The 16,170-nt window shown below is 41.8% G+C and overlaps 1 protein-coding gene across 2 annotated transcripts in view; it reads right to left on the bottom strand.

Moving 5' to 3' along the window:
- Positions 1 to 4,247: 4,247 nt before the first annotated feature.
- Positions 4,248 to 16,170, bottom strand: part of CNKSR3 (CNKSR family member 3) — a 64,424-nt gene continuing 52,501 nt past the window's right edge. For both annotated transcript variants that reach the window (XM_052784676.1, XM_052784678.1), the window contains exons 8-13: positions 13,387 to 13,455; positions 12,492 to 12,638; positions 10,536 to 10,660; positions 7,860 to 8,068; positions 7,285 to 7,380; positions 4,248 to 5,768 (exon numbers count right to left, since the gene is read on the bottom strand). In XM_052784676.1, coding sequence (XP_052640636.1) covers positions 5,476 to 5,768; positions 7,285 to 7,380; positions 7,860 to 8,068; positions 10,536 to 10,660; positions 12,492 to 12,638; positions 13,387 to 13,455 — 939 coding nt within the window. In that variant the 3' untranslated portion in view covers positions 4,248 to 5,475. The remainder of the gene's footprint in view (positions 5,769 to 7,284; positions 7,381 to 7,859; positions 8,069 to 10,535; positions 10,661 to 12,491; positions 12,639 to 13,386; positions 13,456 to 16,170) is intronic.

Here is a 16,170-nt window from a genome sequence, read left to right as displayed (position 1 = left end):
AAAACTCATTTTCACTTTGAATCAAGATTTCTAGAGTGAATGACGACTGCATAACCATAAAGCCCAACAACAGTTGATAAAAATTTATATTAGAGGAGAATCTTGCAGCCAATACCTTAACAGCTACCCCTGTGTAGCAAGATCAGACCAGGTCTTTAAAAACATGCAGACATTTGGAGGAAGGTCAAGTTACATATGTTAGAGAGCTATACAGCCAAAGGAAAAAGGGGTCTGGTGTTTAATTCACCTTATCAAGTGCTTGAAGTTACAGCTATCTATTTTTTGTTCTTTTAAGTTTTCTTAATGCATTTGCTTTTCAGTAATCAATGTCACTAGCATAGGAAGCAAAAAGCTCTAGATTATAGATATTAAAAAGAGTAGTCTGCTCCTAAGTCTGCTCCCAAGTCTTTCAACTGCACTTATCTCCTCGTGTTTCAAAAAAACAGAGATATGGCCACATTTTAGGTCACTGTTAAACTGCTTGTTCTCATAAGTGAAGTCACTGAATTAAAGAGTTGTGAGAGGTAGAGGGGCAGGGGAAGCGCACATACATCCAATATCTACAATTCATACTGCACCCCAAAATAGCCTATCTATTACAATTGAGAACAGCTATTTGATTATCAGATGGAAAAGCTCCAAGAACGGAAAAAAACCCTCTGCCAAGGCCAATAAAATGCCAGCTTCCCAGAGAAAGACTCCTACATACCACATATTACATAAAAAGATTTGCAGCATAGTGAGCAGTAAGCAGTATTTGCAGACAAGAGTATCAAGAAGTCAAGGTAGCTTACCTGAGCACACAGTAAGTTCACAGTAGTAAGGCTGTGGCTTTTGCAACAAAAACAGGTGTATTGTGTTCTGCTATATTTATACTGCATGCATACACTCCAATGGCCAAAAGTCCATCAATAATCACAGAATCATTTAAGTTGGAAAAGACCTTTATGATAGAGTCCAACTGTAAACCTAACACTGCCAAGTCCACCACTAAACCATGTCCTTAAGTGCCATGTCTACAGATTGTCATGGTTTAAGCCCAGCTGGCATCAAACCACCACGAGGCCACTTGCTCACTCCTCAGGACTCCTCACTCTTCCTCTGCTCCAGCTTGTGGTTCCTCCCACAGAAGACAGTCCTCCACAAACTTCTCCAACATAAGTCCTTCTGACAGGCTGCAGTCCTTCATGAACTGCTCCAGCGTGGGTCCTTTCCACGGGCCACAGTCCTTCAGGCACAGACGGCTCCAGCGCGGGCTTTCCCATGGAGTCACGGCCATCTTGGGGGGCATGCCCCTGCTCTGGCGTGGGCTCCTCCCCGGGCTGCAGGTGGGCATCTGCTCCCCCGCTCCCCTCCATGGGCTGCAGGAGGACAGCCTGCCATCTCACCACGGGCTGCAGGGGCATCCCTTCCTCCAGCACACCTCCTCCCCCTCCTTCTTCACTGACCTTTGTATCTGCATAGGGGTTACTTTCACATTCCACTCCCTTCTTCACTGCAGGTTTTTCCTTTCTTAACTATGTTCTCCCAGAGGCACTACCACTGTCACTGATGGGCTCAGCCTTGGCCAGAGGTGGGTCTGACTTGGAGCCAGGGAAGCTTCTAGCTGCTTCTCACAGGAGCCACCCCTGCAGCCCCTCCCCCACTGCCAAAACCCCACCACACAAACCCAATACACACGTCTTTTAAATACCTCCAGGGATGGTGACTCAACCACTTCCCTGGGCAGCCTGTTCCAATGCTTGACAACCTTTTCAGTGAAGAAGTTTTTCCTACTACCCAATCTAAACCTCCCCTGGCACAACTGGAGGCTGTTTCCTCTTGTCCTATCGCTTCTTAATTGGGAGAAGAGACCAGTACCCACCTCACTACAACCTCCTTCCAGGTAGTTGTAGAGAGCGATAAGGTCTCCCCTCAGCCTCCTCTTCTCCAGGCTAAACAACCCCAGTTCCCTCAGCCACTCCTCATAAGACTTGTGCTCTGGACTCTTCACCAGCTTCATTGCTCTTCTTTGGATGTGCTCAAGGACCTCAGTATCTTTCCTGTAGTGAGGGGCCCAAAACTGAACACAGTATTCAAGGTGTGGCCTCACCAGTGCTGAGTACAGGGGGACAATCACTTCCCCACTCCTGCTGGCCACACTATTTCTGACACAAGCCAGGATGCCATTGGCCTTCTTGGCCACCTGGGCACACTGCTGGCTCATATTCAGCTGGCTATCGAAGAACACCCCCAGGTCCTTTTCTGCTAGGCAGCTTTCCAGCCATTCTTCCCCAAGCCTGTAGCGCTGCATGGGGTTGTTGTGACCCAAGTGCAGGACCCGGCACTTGGCCTTGTTGAACCTCATACAACTGCCCTCAGCCCATTGATGCAGCCTGTCCAGATCCCTCTGTAGAGCCTTCCTACCCTCAAGCACATCAACACTCCTGCCCAACTCAGTGTCATCTACAAATGATGGATAAAGCTCAAGAGGGGCAAAAAACCCCCAACATTGTTTGCCTTTTTGATTGAGAAACCATGCATGAATGTGTTTTCAATTATCTTGGCTAAACTACAGTGGAAACTCAGCTGCATTAGACAAAGCATTGCCAGTAGGTTGAGAGAGGTGATCCTTTCCCTCTACTCAGCATTTGTGGGGCCACACCTGGGGTACTGGGTCCAGTTCTGGGCCCCCCAGTACAAGAGAGACATGGATATACTGGAAAGAGTCCAACAAAGGGACACCAAGATGAGGTGCTGAGACACCTGGGCCAGTTCATCCTGGAGGGAGGGTGCAAAGAAGATGGAGCCAAGGTCTTTTCAGTGGTGCCCAGTGTCAGGACCAGAGGCAATGGGCACAAACTGAAACACAGGAGGAACACTCTGAACAACAGGAAATACTTTTTTATTGTGAGGGTGACCGGGCACTGGCACAGGTTGTCCAGGGAGGCTGTGCAGTTTCCATCCTTGGAGGTACTAAAAAACTGTCTAGACATGGTCCTGGGCAACTGACCCTGCTTGAGCAGTGGGGTTGGACCAGATGACCTCCAGAGGTCCCTTCCAAGCTCAACCATTCTGTGATTCTGAAAAACTGCAATACCACTCCCAGTAATTTCCAGAAAACTACCTCTGTTTCCCCTGTTCATAAGAGTCAGGCAACTCTTTCCCCTGACAATCAACTACTGGATATCCTCATGACTGACTAACAAAAGGCCAAATTCAGTACCTTAACTCAGCATGGTTAGGAAATTGCAGCATGGAGAGGATGAACATGGAGAGGACATTTGTTGGTTGGGTGGTTGTTTGGGGTTTTTTTTGTCAGGGCTGGGGGGCAGGAGGATTAGCTTGTATTTACACAACAAGGCAGATTTTCAAAGTTTCCTTCTGCCTAAATGCTTACAAATTTCCTCGTAGCTGCAGTGATTTAAAGCTACCTGTTAAATTAGGGCAAGCTTATTTCACTACTCTTAGATGAAACTTCAAGAGAACCTAACTGAAAAAAGGAAGCAAACTTTTCAGTGTCTGAAAAATGTGCCCAGGTGCACCCCAAAGAAACTGAGTACATCCATAGTTTTTTCCACACCAATATGCATGATACTTCCCCTTTCATTTTTAAACCATGGAAAACAGGTCATTAAAGATGAACAAAAGTTCCATTTTAAAGTCTTGTTTAGACAACATCCTCTGAATTCAATCTAGTTCAGTAACTGTGATTTAATTTAAAACAGTTCAGTCAATTTGGGGCTGGGCTATACTACACCACAGTGCCTACAACATGGCAGTTTCAGCCGCCTTCTCACAGGCAGGACCAAACTGGTCTAGGGTTCAACTGCACTGCAGCTGTGTTTGGCCCCATCTCTAGTGCAGACTGCCATCTCAGGGAGGGGAGAAGAGTGGCACAAGACACACATAATATAATCTGCTTTCTGATCAGAACGGTCCAAACTAGCCTGCTCCTAAATCATCAGTGGGTCACAATCAAACATAATTAATTGAGAACTGAATTTAGCACCCTGTCTCTGCAGGGCTATAGCACAACTTCAGCTTGTTGCAGCAGAATGGTCACATTTTCACAGACAGAATTATGGTGTGTTTTTAACGCTTCTGTTATGACATATGAGTCCTGCCCCAGTCCAAAGTGCAAACTAGCATTTAACCTCCCTCTTTCCCCACCAATTATTAAATATAAATTCTTCTTCTTTTCAGCAGGACCAAAGGAGTAAAGGCTGTTAGCAATGTATCATCTACGAAAATAGTTAGTCTTATAATTAGCAGGGAATACAGAAGACTTTCTTTTTCTTTTCATTTGGCTAATCTGTGCCCAGCAGCACAGACAGGAAGGTACAAATTGTATCTGTTTAAGTGTAAAAAATATATACAACTATATTTAACATTTAAATTACTTTAAACACAACTGTTTGCATACTAACAATCTTATATACATTCAATTTTAAACAATACCTCTTTAATATCCTCTTTTGTTAAACAAGTTTTATTTTCCTCCCAAAATACCCAAGGCTACTTTAGAATTCTGGAGGGGGGAAAATTTGAGCTATATAGAAAATAGCAAGGTATCTTACAACTATAATGTATCATAGCACATATTTTTCCATAAAAACAACAAATTATTCAAAAACTGAACCACTGTAAATGTTCTTGTAAGTCCAAGAGGACTGTCTTTAAAAGCTTACTTTGGTTAACAGCAAGTCATTCTTAAACAATTAAGGAAAAAAATATATATTCTTTCACCACCTCTACAGATGCATTTCCTTGGCATGTTGTAGCAATCCATATATCTTTACAGATGAGTACTGCAGTTGTTCAGCGTTATTTGTACTGTGATTTCAATAAAATGGATTATATATCAGCTTGGATTGATTTATAATTAAATTAGTCCAACTTCCTAAGATCTCTGAATAAGAGAACTTTCTTCCTAGGACTTCCTAAGATCTCTGGATATCAGAGAAAGAACAACAACACTACTACTTCTTCCTCACAAGGTTGATCTCATGCAGTACTTGAACAGCATCACTAAGTTGCATGAAACTGCTGCTTCCCTGCTTATCTTTCCTGGTCAGGAGAGTAACACAACTTTTGCTGAGCTCTACATACTCCGACACCCAGCCAGTCACACCAGCCTCTGATCATTCAGACAACTGAAGTGCCACTGGACTTTATGGTAACACAATGATTTCCTCTGAGCCATTACGCATATTTCAGGTCATGTGTGGCCTCTCTATCACTGAAATTTTAATCATTTCCAGGGGAATAAATGCCCTCAGCTTTTGGCCAGGAAGAGGAACTTGATCTTTATCTTTCTTCCCTCCTTGCACTATGAAACCCTCTGATCCATCAAAAATCACAAACAAAAAGGCAAATATGTAAGATTCTCCAGGAAAAGAACACCGCATTAGTCACTGTGCATCAGTTAAGCTGAAAAGTAGACAAGTCCGACCAATGAGCAAAGGCACTTGGTAACAGTCCTGTGAACAATAGTCAATGAGTCAACAATTTCAGTCTCGTGATCCAACTGACCAGCAGTGAGGGCTCTGCGGAGGAAGATTTTGTGGATGATGTAACAGAGGATTTTTTAGCACCTTCCTCTTGAAAAGGAATTGTTGCACTGTTGTGGAGGTCTGTATTCATAAAACACCTGCTGCCTCGAATATAATCCATTCCCCTCACTAAATGCTTGTCAGACACAGGCCTTGAGAGGGGGTGTTGTGAGGCAGGGCTTTCTTCAATGATTGGGGGTATCCTTTCATTACTGAAGTACCTGCAGAGGGCATCTTCACCTGTACGAACAGGAGGAGGATAACCAATTATTGCTGAACCCTCCATGAATATTTTCTGGTTTTATAAAAAGATTCTGATTATATTTCAAATTACCTAGATTTTGGTTACCTTTCATAACACACCTAGATATAAGCAGCTGTCAATAGATTTATGGCTTTTTGCATCTTAAATATTTTTTTTAAGCAACACAAAGAAATAAATTCACACACAGAGAGGATACCTTTTGACTGTTAAATTCCAGACTCACACACACCAAAACTGCTAGTACAGACTACCTTCAGGCAAATCATTATAATGAGCAAGACGTAACAAACCTTCTTGTAACATGTCATTCAAGATGCTGATAGAGCAGAGTTGAATCCATGTTTATCCGAATGTAACTCATGACTAACTTAAAAGCTACAAATATTACTCTGGACAACGGAAATTAATTTTGCAGATAAAGATATAAGCACTTCCCTGGGTTTGACCATTGATTTGTGATTCTTTCTCTGTTTTTACTCTTCCCTAGACACCTGACCATGGCAGCTGTTGCTAGAATCATCTCCCTGGGCTAGACAGGCCTCTGTTCTGACCCAATACAACTTACATACAAGCCTGCTGCACTTAAGTACATTTCAAGTGTTAAAAAGAGCCAACGCAAAACCAAAAGCAAAACCAAACAAAAAACCATACACACAAAAACCAGCCCTGCCACCTGGTGATCGTTCTGTTAGACTTGTTACTTAGCTTGTTTCTAATATCCCTCCAGGTTAATGCTTCTTGTTATCAGCTTCTATTTTTACATTAAAATAATAGAATCCAGCTTCTATTTTCCCTAGAATTCCACATTAGCTTTCATAACTGATTTCAAGAATAAACTAAATAGTCAACCTTTCTTATTTCCCACTCTAACAGGACTCAGTCTTTCAGAAGCAAAAAGGGCAGGAGAGAGAGAAGGGCAGTAGGGGAAGGAAAAAAAGCCACCCAACCTAACACCCAATGTTACAAGCTTCTGCCTCTCTCCCATTCTGTGATATCTGCAGAATATGTTGTTTTCTAACAGCAGTCACAGCAAAAAGCAACTCCTAAAAGGCCCTACGTTTTACTTTTGGGAACAAGCTTTCTTCTACAACAGCCTCCACAGTGAGCTAAATAAACAGACTTATCAAAAAAGTAGGTTTATGATCAATATTATATGCAGAAGAAAGGGAAGGAGGGTAAGAGCAAAATCGTAAACCTGTGCTATAAAGAGACAAGTACAGATGTGCCCTAGTCATTCTAGCCTACTTTTAACACTCACAAGAATTCTAAGACAGGACAACAAAAGTTTGAGCCCCAACACTGAATAGCCTCACAAATTTCACAACTACCGTCTGGCATTCCTGCTAAAACCAACGATTGTCCTCTTTGATCAGTTCAGCAATATGCAAACACTAACCCTCCATTCCTAATTTAAACACTTCCATTCAGTTTGCCCAAAGGAAATTTTGGAAAGGAAAGGAAGAGAAAGAGGGACAAGACCTAAACCCTTGCCTTTTCTCCCTGGTGCTCGTGGCCTAGAGAAGGGTTCTGCAGCTCCTATCCAGCTTCCATCAGCAGGCATTGACAAAGGACGAGGTTTTCCTAAAGGCAACATAGAAGGTTATGAGGAATTACATTAAGTTTAGGAAAACAATTTTTAAATGGATACTTTTTACAATTAAACAAAGGGAGAGATACAGAAATAGAGAGTTAAAATTGCAGAAAAAAAAATATTTCAAGATACTTCCACTGCTGAATTATAAGAAAGCAACGTGCTGAGATTGAACAGCCACACTCTTGCTCATTTACAGCAGCAGTGGACATAATGACCAAAAGTAATAACCAAAACACACATGGAAATGGCCAACCATAGAAGCAGAGCCCAGCTGAATGATATTCATTAAAAAAATAACAGCATTTAAGTTAAATTATTTCAGATGTGGAATTTTATTCACATTCACAATTTGCACAAACTGCCCTTAATATCCATCAAGTCTAATGAGCAGTTTTCTAACACTAATTATTCCAAACTCACCAAAACATTTATCCTAACAGCAATAACAAAAGAGGAATGAACTTACCATAGGACTGTGTTTTTTCCCTCATCTTGGCTGGTAGGACATTTGCTTCTATGGGATACCCAGGCAACTGATCTGAATCAGCAATAGTAAACCTTCGCCGTCGACTCTCCTGATCCAGAAAAGAATTGGGAGACTCGGCGCCCTTGGACCCAGGTGGTGGATGACTGGGTTTGTTGCCTCCTCCATATACAGAACTCCCCTTTTCATCTCTGAAAGGACATTTCGCTTCAGTTAGCTTAAGAGTTTCACGCTACAGACATGAGTAGGTTTGAAAGACACTTCTAGCACCCAGTCATGCTCCTGACAGCTGGCATTGTGCTGCAAACAAGCTGAATAAAAAACAAGTCAGGTGATGGAAGGCTTAGTTATAAATATATTTACCAAGGAGAAAATAAAGGTACCCCCCCATGCTAATTCACTTTTAATGAGCCAGTAATTTAACACACAGGGAAGTTTAGAGGTATCACCCCTGAAAGAGCTTTTGAGAAATGCGACCTTCCTGCCCCGAGGATATCAAAGCTCCTGATTCCCTGCCTGTTCAGTGCAGTTGTGACAGAAGAGTGCATACATAGATTCATCCATCTTTGTGTAATGGCAACACCTATCGCCTCCATCCGAGGGACTGTGCTTCTCAGTCATTTTAAGACCCCAATAACTGCCACTGAATATTCATCACCTTCTCTCTCTCCATCCAAAAGTGAGACCCCCTTGAGAGTTTCAGTAATAAATTCATAGTGTATATACATATGATTGAGCAATTTCTGCAGAACTCCCTTCCCAGAGCAATCCCTCATTCCAAAGGCCAGGAACAGCCATTTTTAGAACTAGTCTTTGTGAGTACTATTGGGAGAAAAACTACCCTCCAAGTTAAGATTTGCCTGGGGTTTTTTTTCCCCTTCCTTGTACATGCTACAATCTTACTGCTTGAGGCAACCATCAGCCAAGTCAGGCATAAAAGTACACAACTGACTGTCTAAGCACATACACGGTATTCACAACAGCCCCCTGGCCAGCACATACCACTTTCGTTTTCCAGCTCTCCATCAAGAGCAATGCTAGAGGTCAGTGAATGGGAAGGAGCTATTTATGGAGATTCAGGGACCTAAAATTGCACAGAAGTGTTACACCACAACCGTATGTATACAGAGGACTCTCCTACAACACCACCATGTGGAGACTGTGCCGTGGGGAGGGAAACCAGCCACTGCTCTCTGCCTCCCCAGTGTGGACCCGGGAAGATCCATGCCAGGAAGGGAAGAAAACAGGATGATTGGGGGGCAGGGGGAAGAAACAACCACACAAATGCCTCACAGTTTAAAGAGAAGAGCAAAACATTCAGAGGTGAAATTAAATAGTCAAAGAGAAGGCAAAAGAACTGCCCTTCTCTTCCTGGCTGCCACAGCTTCCCACATTTGCTTTCTTTAAAAGTCAAAGTCAAGAAGCTTTCCCCTTTCTACATATCATCCAGGACAAGTTTTACAGCTTGCGTTGCTACTTCCTTCCTTATCAACAGGGATTCAGGTCTAAAGGCATCTGAAGCTAGATATAATTTTATGACTCTAGGAAAGATAAACAAACTGAGCACATGCACATAATTCACCTTGTGCTTGAAATGTAACGATTTAAAAAAAATACCAAAGCATTCTAAACTCAGCTGCTAAATCTATATGCTTGTATTTATGCCAAGATATTTGATTTTTTTTAATTTTTTTTTTTTTTTTTTTTTTTTAAAAGAGCTAAGCACACAAACATGAAAAACAGGGAGAGAGTAGATCAAGGTGGATCCAACTTTGGTAAAGAGACCCTACCTTGGAGAAACCCTCTCCCCCCACCCCAGTACTGCCCTAAAGACTGCACTAATACAACCTCTGTCTCTGTATCAGGCCTTACATGACAGTAGGCAAGCTCTCCTCCCATACGAGTCCTGCAGCAAAAGGTCAGAGTTTCTGTGCTGGGCTATCTACATGTAACCTAAAGTGTCAGGACAGGCCAGGAAGCATGCCTTGCCTGAAAACTCTTTTGTCCATCATGTTCCCAGGTCAGCTGGCAGGGTTCTGGCATGAGTCAACATGGACTTGAGAACAAACAAAAGCTAGCTATACCATACACCCACCCTCACCCCCCCCCCCCATCCTGCCTTTTGTGTACATAGGTCTGCATTTTTGTAGCTTACACCACAGGATAAAAGAAGTGGAATGAGTTGACTCCCCCTTCCCTTCAGTGGGAACATTGCTGTTTATACAACTTGAAAGTTCAACAATTTAAAACAAGTTCTTTTCTATCCCAACTCCCACAACAGTTACTTAACTTGCTTAAAAAAATAAAGTGGAAAAAGTTAGACAAAAATGACTTCTTTCTATGTGCAGTCGGATTTAAACAAAATCAAAAACATAACCGCACAACAAAACCAGGGATGACATCTGTACATGTTTCGGGAACAGCTCTGATCAATGTGCCGCATAATAATCTTCTAATAATAAAATCTATTATGATCCTGGTAGTTCATGCATTTTAGCATAAGCTTAAGCAATCCTATACATTTAAGCAACTAGAATAAAGTCTGCGAGATCTGCAATTTCCTCAGGCTAATCTGCACAGAGCTCTAATAGCAAGCCAGCTCAGAAACAAGTGTAATAAAGGAGTTTTTTGTTCAATAGTGCATGTTTATTTGCATACCGAGGAGAATATGGAACAGCTGGTGGAGGTGGTATGTACAGATCCAAAATGGCTGGCTTCTCTTTTTTCAGTGAGGTATCCATGATGCTTTCTGGTGACTGGGTTGAAGTTGGCGGAGGACTGGTCTGAAATGTTAGACAGCTATCAAACATCTGAGCATTGATCTATCATTCACAGAAAGATAATTCAATAATCAATAGTACCATTTCATCCCCTAGTGAACTACTATTTCTATGCTTAACAAACACATTAAAAACTCTTAACATTTGTATTTTTCTCCACCTCCAGTTTTGGCTAGCTTTGCAGTCCCTCCTACAGAAATCCTATCATGGGTAATGCATTGTTCAAGAATATTTTGCTCTTTCCAGTTCCATTTTTCCTGCAAATTCCATAGACAGAAAAAGCAACAAACACCCTTCTTCTATTTTTAGATCCATTAAAAGAATGCAATTTGTTAAATACCGATACGATCTGCAACACTTACAAAGCCAGCTCACACTACCCTTATTCCATACAGACCAATGCCCGAGGCATGGGCAGGAAATATGGTAAAGTTCACTACAAATTGCATCCAGGGGTATAACTAGAGTAACAGAAGCAAAGGAAAAATACATTTGGTATTGCTCATCTGAGCAAGTTTGCCATTTTGCTCTTTGTGGCTCACTTCTATGTCCCCAGCATCTTGCCAGGTTCCTGTCTGCCTCTAGGAGAGAAAAGGCTTGAAGGACCCTTTCACCTTTGTCAGGCAAGAGGACTGCACTCTCCCCTTTTTGTCAAGGACCTGCCCAGGCTTTCACTCTGGCCACTCAGTTAATGGCACCCCTGCACAAGCATCTGCCTTTTACTGGTCAGTACGTTGGCGCCCAGAACTGTCAACAGGCTTCTCCAGTCACACTTTCCCCCAAGGAAACGCTGCTTGGCACAGCCTATATCCCAGCCCACCTCAGCTATTCATACTGGTAACACAGTCCTTGCTTTGGGTAACCCTGGAAAATTCACGAGGTGGCAGCTTTTTTTTTCCTTAGGCTCTGATTAAATGACAGGCACAATGCCACAAAAAAAAAAAAAAAAAAAAAAAGAAAAAGACACAGGCATTGGTGAAAGGAAGGATGAAAAAGGAGTCAAGTGTACATCTTCTACCCAGTTTGAAAGAAATCTGCCTGCATCAAGACTTGCAGTAGCCACTGGCATTTCACAGGTTGATAAGTTATCCTCACGTCTATAGGGAGACCTGTGTCAGAACAGGAATGGGAATGGGAACTCTCCTTGGTCTTCTTTATTTCAGGTAATCAGTTTAGATTGTTAGGTTATTTCCTCCTGTAAGCATTAAACCCTAAGCTTCCTAATACAACAAGCCATTCCTCAACACGGTTATTTAAGAGTTATTAACATCACTTTCTCTGTCTGCTCATTACCCAATCTGTGAATTGCCCAACAACAAAATCTTACTTAAACAAGTAGTTTAAAAACCTTCTTGAAAAACACTCCCTCTTTCCCACCCTTCACCAGACTAAAAAGAAGAGAAATAAATGGAATAATCTAACTTATTTCAGCAAAAACTTATTACTCTGCTAAGTAGAGGAAGCATTTATTACTCCATGCGGATGAATTCCATGCACATCAGCGGTTTCAGCAGTTTTGCCTCAGGTAAGTTCTCCCAGTGGCACACAGACTGATTAAAATGTTCAACACACCTAATCCCTTTGTGTATCAAGAGGGCATTATCTGGGTTTTTAAAAAAAAGAGAAAAAAAGAAAAAAAAAGGAAAAAAAAAAGAAAAAGGCAAGAACATTTTCTCTTATCTAGGAACCAGAAGAAGACAGCCATTTCACCTAAACTTCCTTGACCTATACTTAAACATGAGTGCACCTGGGAGCACTTCTGGTATTTCTTTTTTTCAGGTTGCAACCAAGGCATTCCCAGCCTGACATGACAGTTGAGCCAGCAGACTCTCACCTGCACCAAGGGTGGTTTCCAGCGCAGGTTCTTTAGTGGAGCAGGAGTGAAATGGAAAGAGCCAGTAGGACGTTTCTTAAGCAGCAGCCTGACTCCAGCAGGATTCTCTCGCAACTTTGCCACCAGATTTTTTAGTTGCCATCCAACCTAGAAGAGAATAAAGACATCTTTATTTAGCATTCCTCTTCTGAAAGCAAACAAACAAGAAAAACCCAAATCCCCCATGTCAAACTGTCTGTTTTAACATGAACCTAAAGAGAAAAGAGATCAAAAAAAGCCAGAATGAAGAAAAAAAATTGGAAAGCTCCTTTTTTGGAAGGTTGTTTTGTTTCAAAGAAAGATCTCTACTTAAGCTGTAAATTAAAACACTGAGATATAAAGCAATGCTCTTTATACCTCAGCTCCAGTCCTAGAAGGATGCATGGATGTGTTCAAATCAAGTAATACAGGGATTCACAGTGAACTACTTTTGTCATGTTTCTTTCTCACATTGAAAGGCACTGCTTACCTGTGCTAAGCAAAAATGTAATCATTTTATCTAAGTTCCCATATGCAAACGATTTGACAAATACCTGGGGGGGGGTTTAAGCTATTTTTATCTGCATTTCAGTAGATTGTAACAATGCATTTTAAAACAGGCCTTAAATACAACATGAAGTATTTTAATATGATGCATACAGCATTTAAACATTAAATATTGCATATTTATTTTATCAAAATATTGTGAAGAATAATATTTGTCTTGAAAACAAAATCTTAAAAAGCCTCAAAGATTTCAACAGGAAAACACCAGAACTGCCTCCTGACCCCTTCCATTCAGACATTCAGAACCTGTGGGGAGTCAGCTTTGCAGAGCAAGCATAAGGGAAGGTTGGTAAGGCTGTTTGTTACTGACCACAGTTTGCCGATTAACCTGGATCACTTCATCACCAGCATGAATCTTCTGAGATCGATCAGCAGGGGACTGCAAAGAGGAAAACAGGAGGCATGTGCTTCAGCAGGTTTTCTTCCCTCCCATTACAAGCCTCACCAACCTATGTCAAATGTTGTATCTATAATGAAGAGCATTGCTGAAAATTTTCACACAGCTAGATCACACATTACGTCTGTTGATGACTTGTGAAATGCAAACGAATTCAACTTATTATTTTTAATACTGGGAAACTACAGGGAAAGGGAGAAGGCATAGCCTACATCTGTCACAGGCCAAATTGTACTTAAGTCATGGGATAGTGTCCACTGTCCTTTTACCTCCAGTTTGTACTGTAGTTTCAGACAGCAGTGGGAGAGGAACGAAGAAAAGACTTCTGTCCTAACACAGCAACTATCTTAAACTTCGCTTCCAAATAAATGTATACTGACTTAAAAAAAAAAAATACACTAAGATTTTGAAGGTACAGAACAAAGGACCAAAAACCCTCCAACTCGCAAAATAGGGCCATCGCACTTTCCTTTTTTGTTTCCTAATGTAAATAAGAGCTACCAACTTCAATGTGAAATTACCTGCCTGCATCATCACGGTCAACAGATAAAAATATATGCTTGCACAGCTACTTGTGTGCATAGACAGGTATTTTTCAAATACCTATCTAATAATAATACACCTTAAAATACAATTTTCTTAGAACAAAAACCAAGCTCTGGGGAACCATTAGTAAGGCACAGCTAAATGTGTCAATATTTATTTAGATTTTTCTACGGCTGGTCCCATGCACCAGCTATTGCTGCAGTTACTAAAAATGCTCTCGCTGTTATAACACACCAACTCTCACCAGCCTTGACAACATCCAAAGCACACAGGCATACTGCCTTGGTATATTGCACCCCTGTCACAGGACAACTTCTCCTCCCATTCCCCCCACCCCATGAGTGGCAGCAGGCCAGCTCTTCCTAGTGACTCCAGAGCTAAGCACTTGGATTAAGAACTCCCTTCTTGTCATCACACCTTCAGAGCTCAAGTAACTTTTTTATTCGAAGAAACTGTAGGAATAAACAGTGCAACAAGGGAAGAAAACATGGGGGAATTTGTGGGAGGCTCCAGCTATCATGAGTAACCCCATTTCTTCATTGTCTTCTCACTTCCTCTGAGAGGAAATGCCTCCATGGAAGGCTGCCTATATGAGTCAACCAAGGTCATGAAAAAATGCTGGGCCAAAGTCAAGTTTGTGAAAAACAAAGCTTATTTCAATCTGTCCTTTGGGCGATCAACAGCCCATCTGGGGGAGGGTAGGGGACCCTTGCACAGAGGACTCCTACAGTAAGTGCCAGCTAGCACAGCAGACACTGCAATTGCGTTGTGAGAACAAAGGAAAGAGCAAAGTTTAGATCTAGGCCAGTGTGACATGGGAAGTCACAAGTAGGACAGCACAACTCAGGAATCCTCTTGGCTGACTAGTATCAAATGCATGGACTTCCCCAGTCCTTCCAATGTACAGTACTGTTAATTTTGGGGTGCAATTCCACTGCATTCCAACACACCGACTTCTGGGGATAGCTGCTACAATACCATTCCCAACCTAGCAAGAAAATTTAGCTAAGATTTAGCTAAGACCCAGCCTGGGTCATCTAAATGATCCCACACCACCAGAAAAACAGCAGTTGTTTGCAGATCTCTCAGTCACTTCTCAAGATTTGTTGCTCCAAAGCAAAGAGCTTCCCCAAAGAAAGAACCAGTGTTGACAAAAAAGCAGACATTCAGGTCAACACTCAAAGCTATAGAAGCAGCACAGCCCCACTCCTGGCCTCCAAAATGAGATCTATATGCACAGGTAGCTTATCAGCAGTCAACATTAGATTCTTTCACATTTATTGGATGTTGAAATTGCTGTCAAAGTGAACTTAGTCTCTGTTCCAGATCCTATACAGTTCTGCTAGGGCAATAGCATAAAAGCTATAAAAGCTTTCAGTTTTCACTCTGAACTGCAAGCACAGATTTCCACCCACTCTTCCATGGCCCCTGGACTTGGCAGGGGTACAACTAGAACCACTGATTCTTTCCCTATTCACACACATACACACAAAAAAAAAAAAAAATCCAAGCTCCTCCGCTCTTTTTTCTTTCAGTCACTGCTCCTGTAGAGCAGCATGTCTGACAACACCACAGCTTCACCCACCAGCCTCAGCTGCAGGCCAGAGGTCCACTGCAATGACTGCCCAGAAGCCTTTAATAAAGTCTCAGCTACAAAAAACTCAGTGTAAGAATAAAACAAGCAACCATCTGCAGTGAAAAATACAGTTGCCTATCATGCCAACCATTTCCTTCCAACAGACCACTCAAAGTCTTACTTTTTTGCAGTCTTTTTACTCTGCGAGGTAATTTTGTCACTGGACAGCTCATTGATTTCATTACTCATTACTGACTTTAGCACACTACCACCTAAACGTTCCCATTAGGGGAGATTGCCTTTGCCAGTGGAGAGCAAGTATGTTCAAGACTTTGTTAAGCAAGATACCATAAGCACTCAGAACAGCAGATACAATAACTTATTAAAGCAACTATTTTAATGCCAAGCATTTCAACTAACTCATGTACTTGCAGAAACTGGTTTAATTAGACTAACAGTGAAACATGCAGACAAAATATTTACAAATTGTGGATAAACAAATGAGGCATCGCACAGTATTTAAAGCAGTAATATCATGAAAGTCATATGTAAAACAGGAAGAAGTAGTAAAAAAG

This window comes from Harpia harpyja, chromosome 4 (assembly GCF_026419915.1).
Source record: "Harpia harpyja isolate bHarHar1 chromosome 4, bHarHar1 primary haplotype, whole genome shotgun sequence".
NCBI lineage: Eukaryota > Metazoa > Chordata > Aves > Accipitriformes > Accipitridae > Harpia > Harpia harpyja.
Note: the sequence above shows the minus strand (reverse complement) of the source record. Positions and strands in the feature narration are given on the sequence as shown.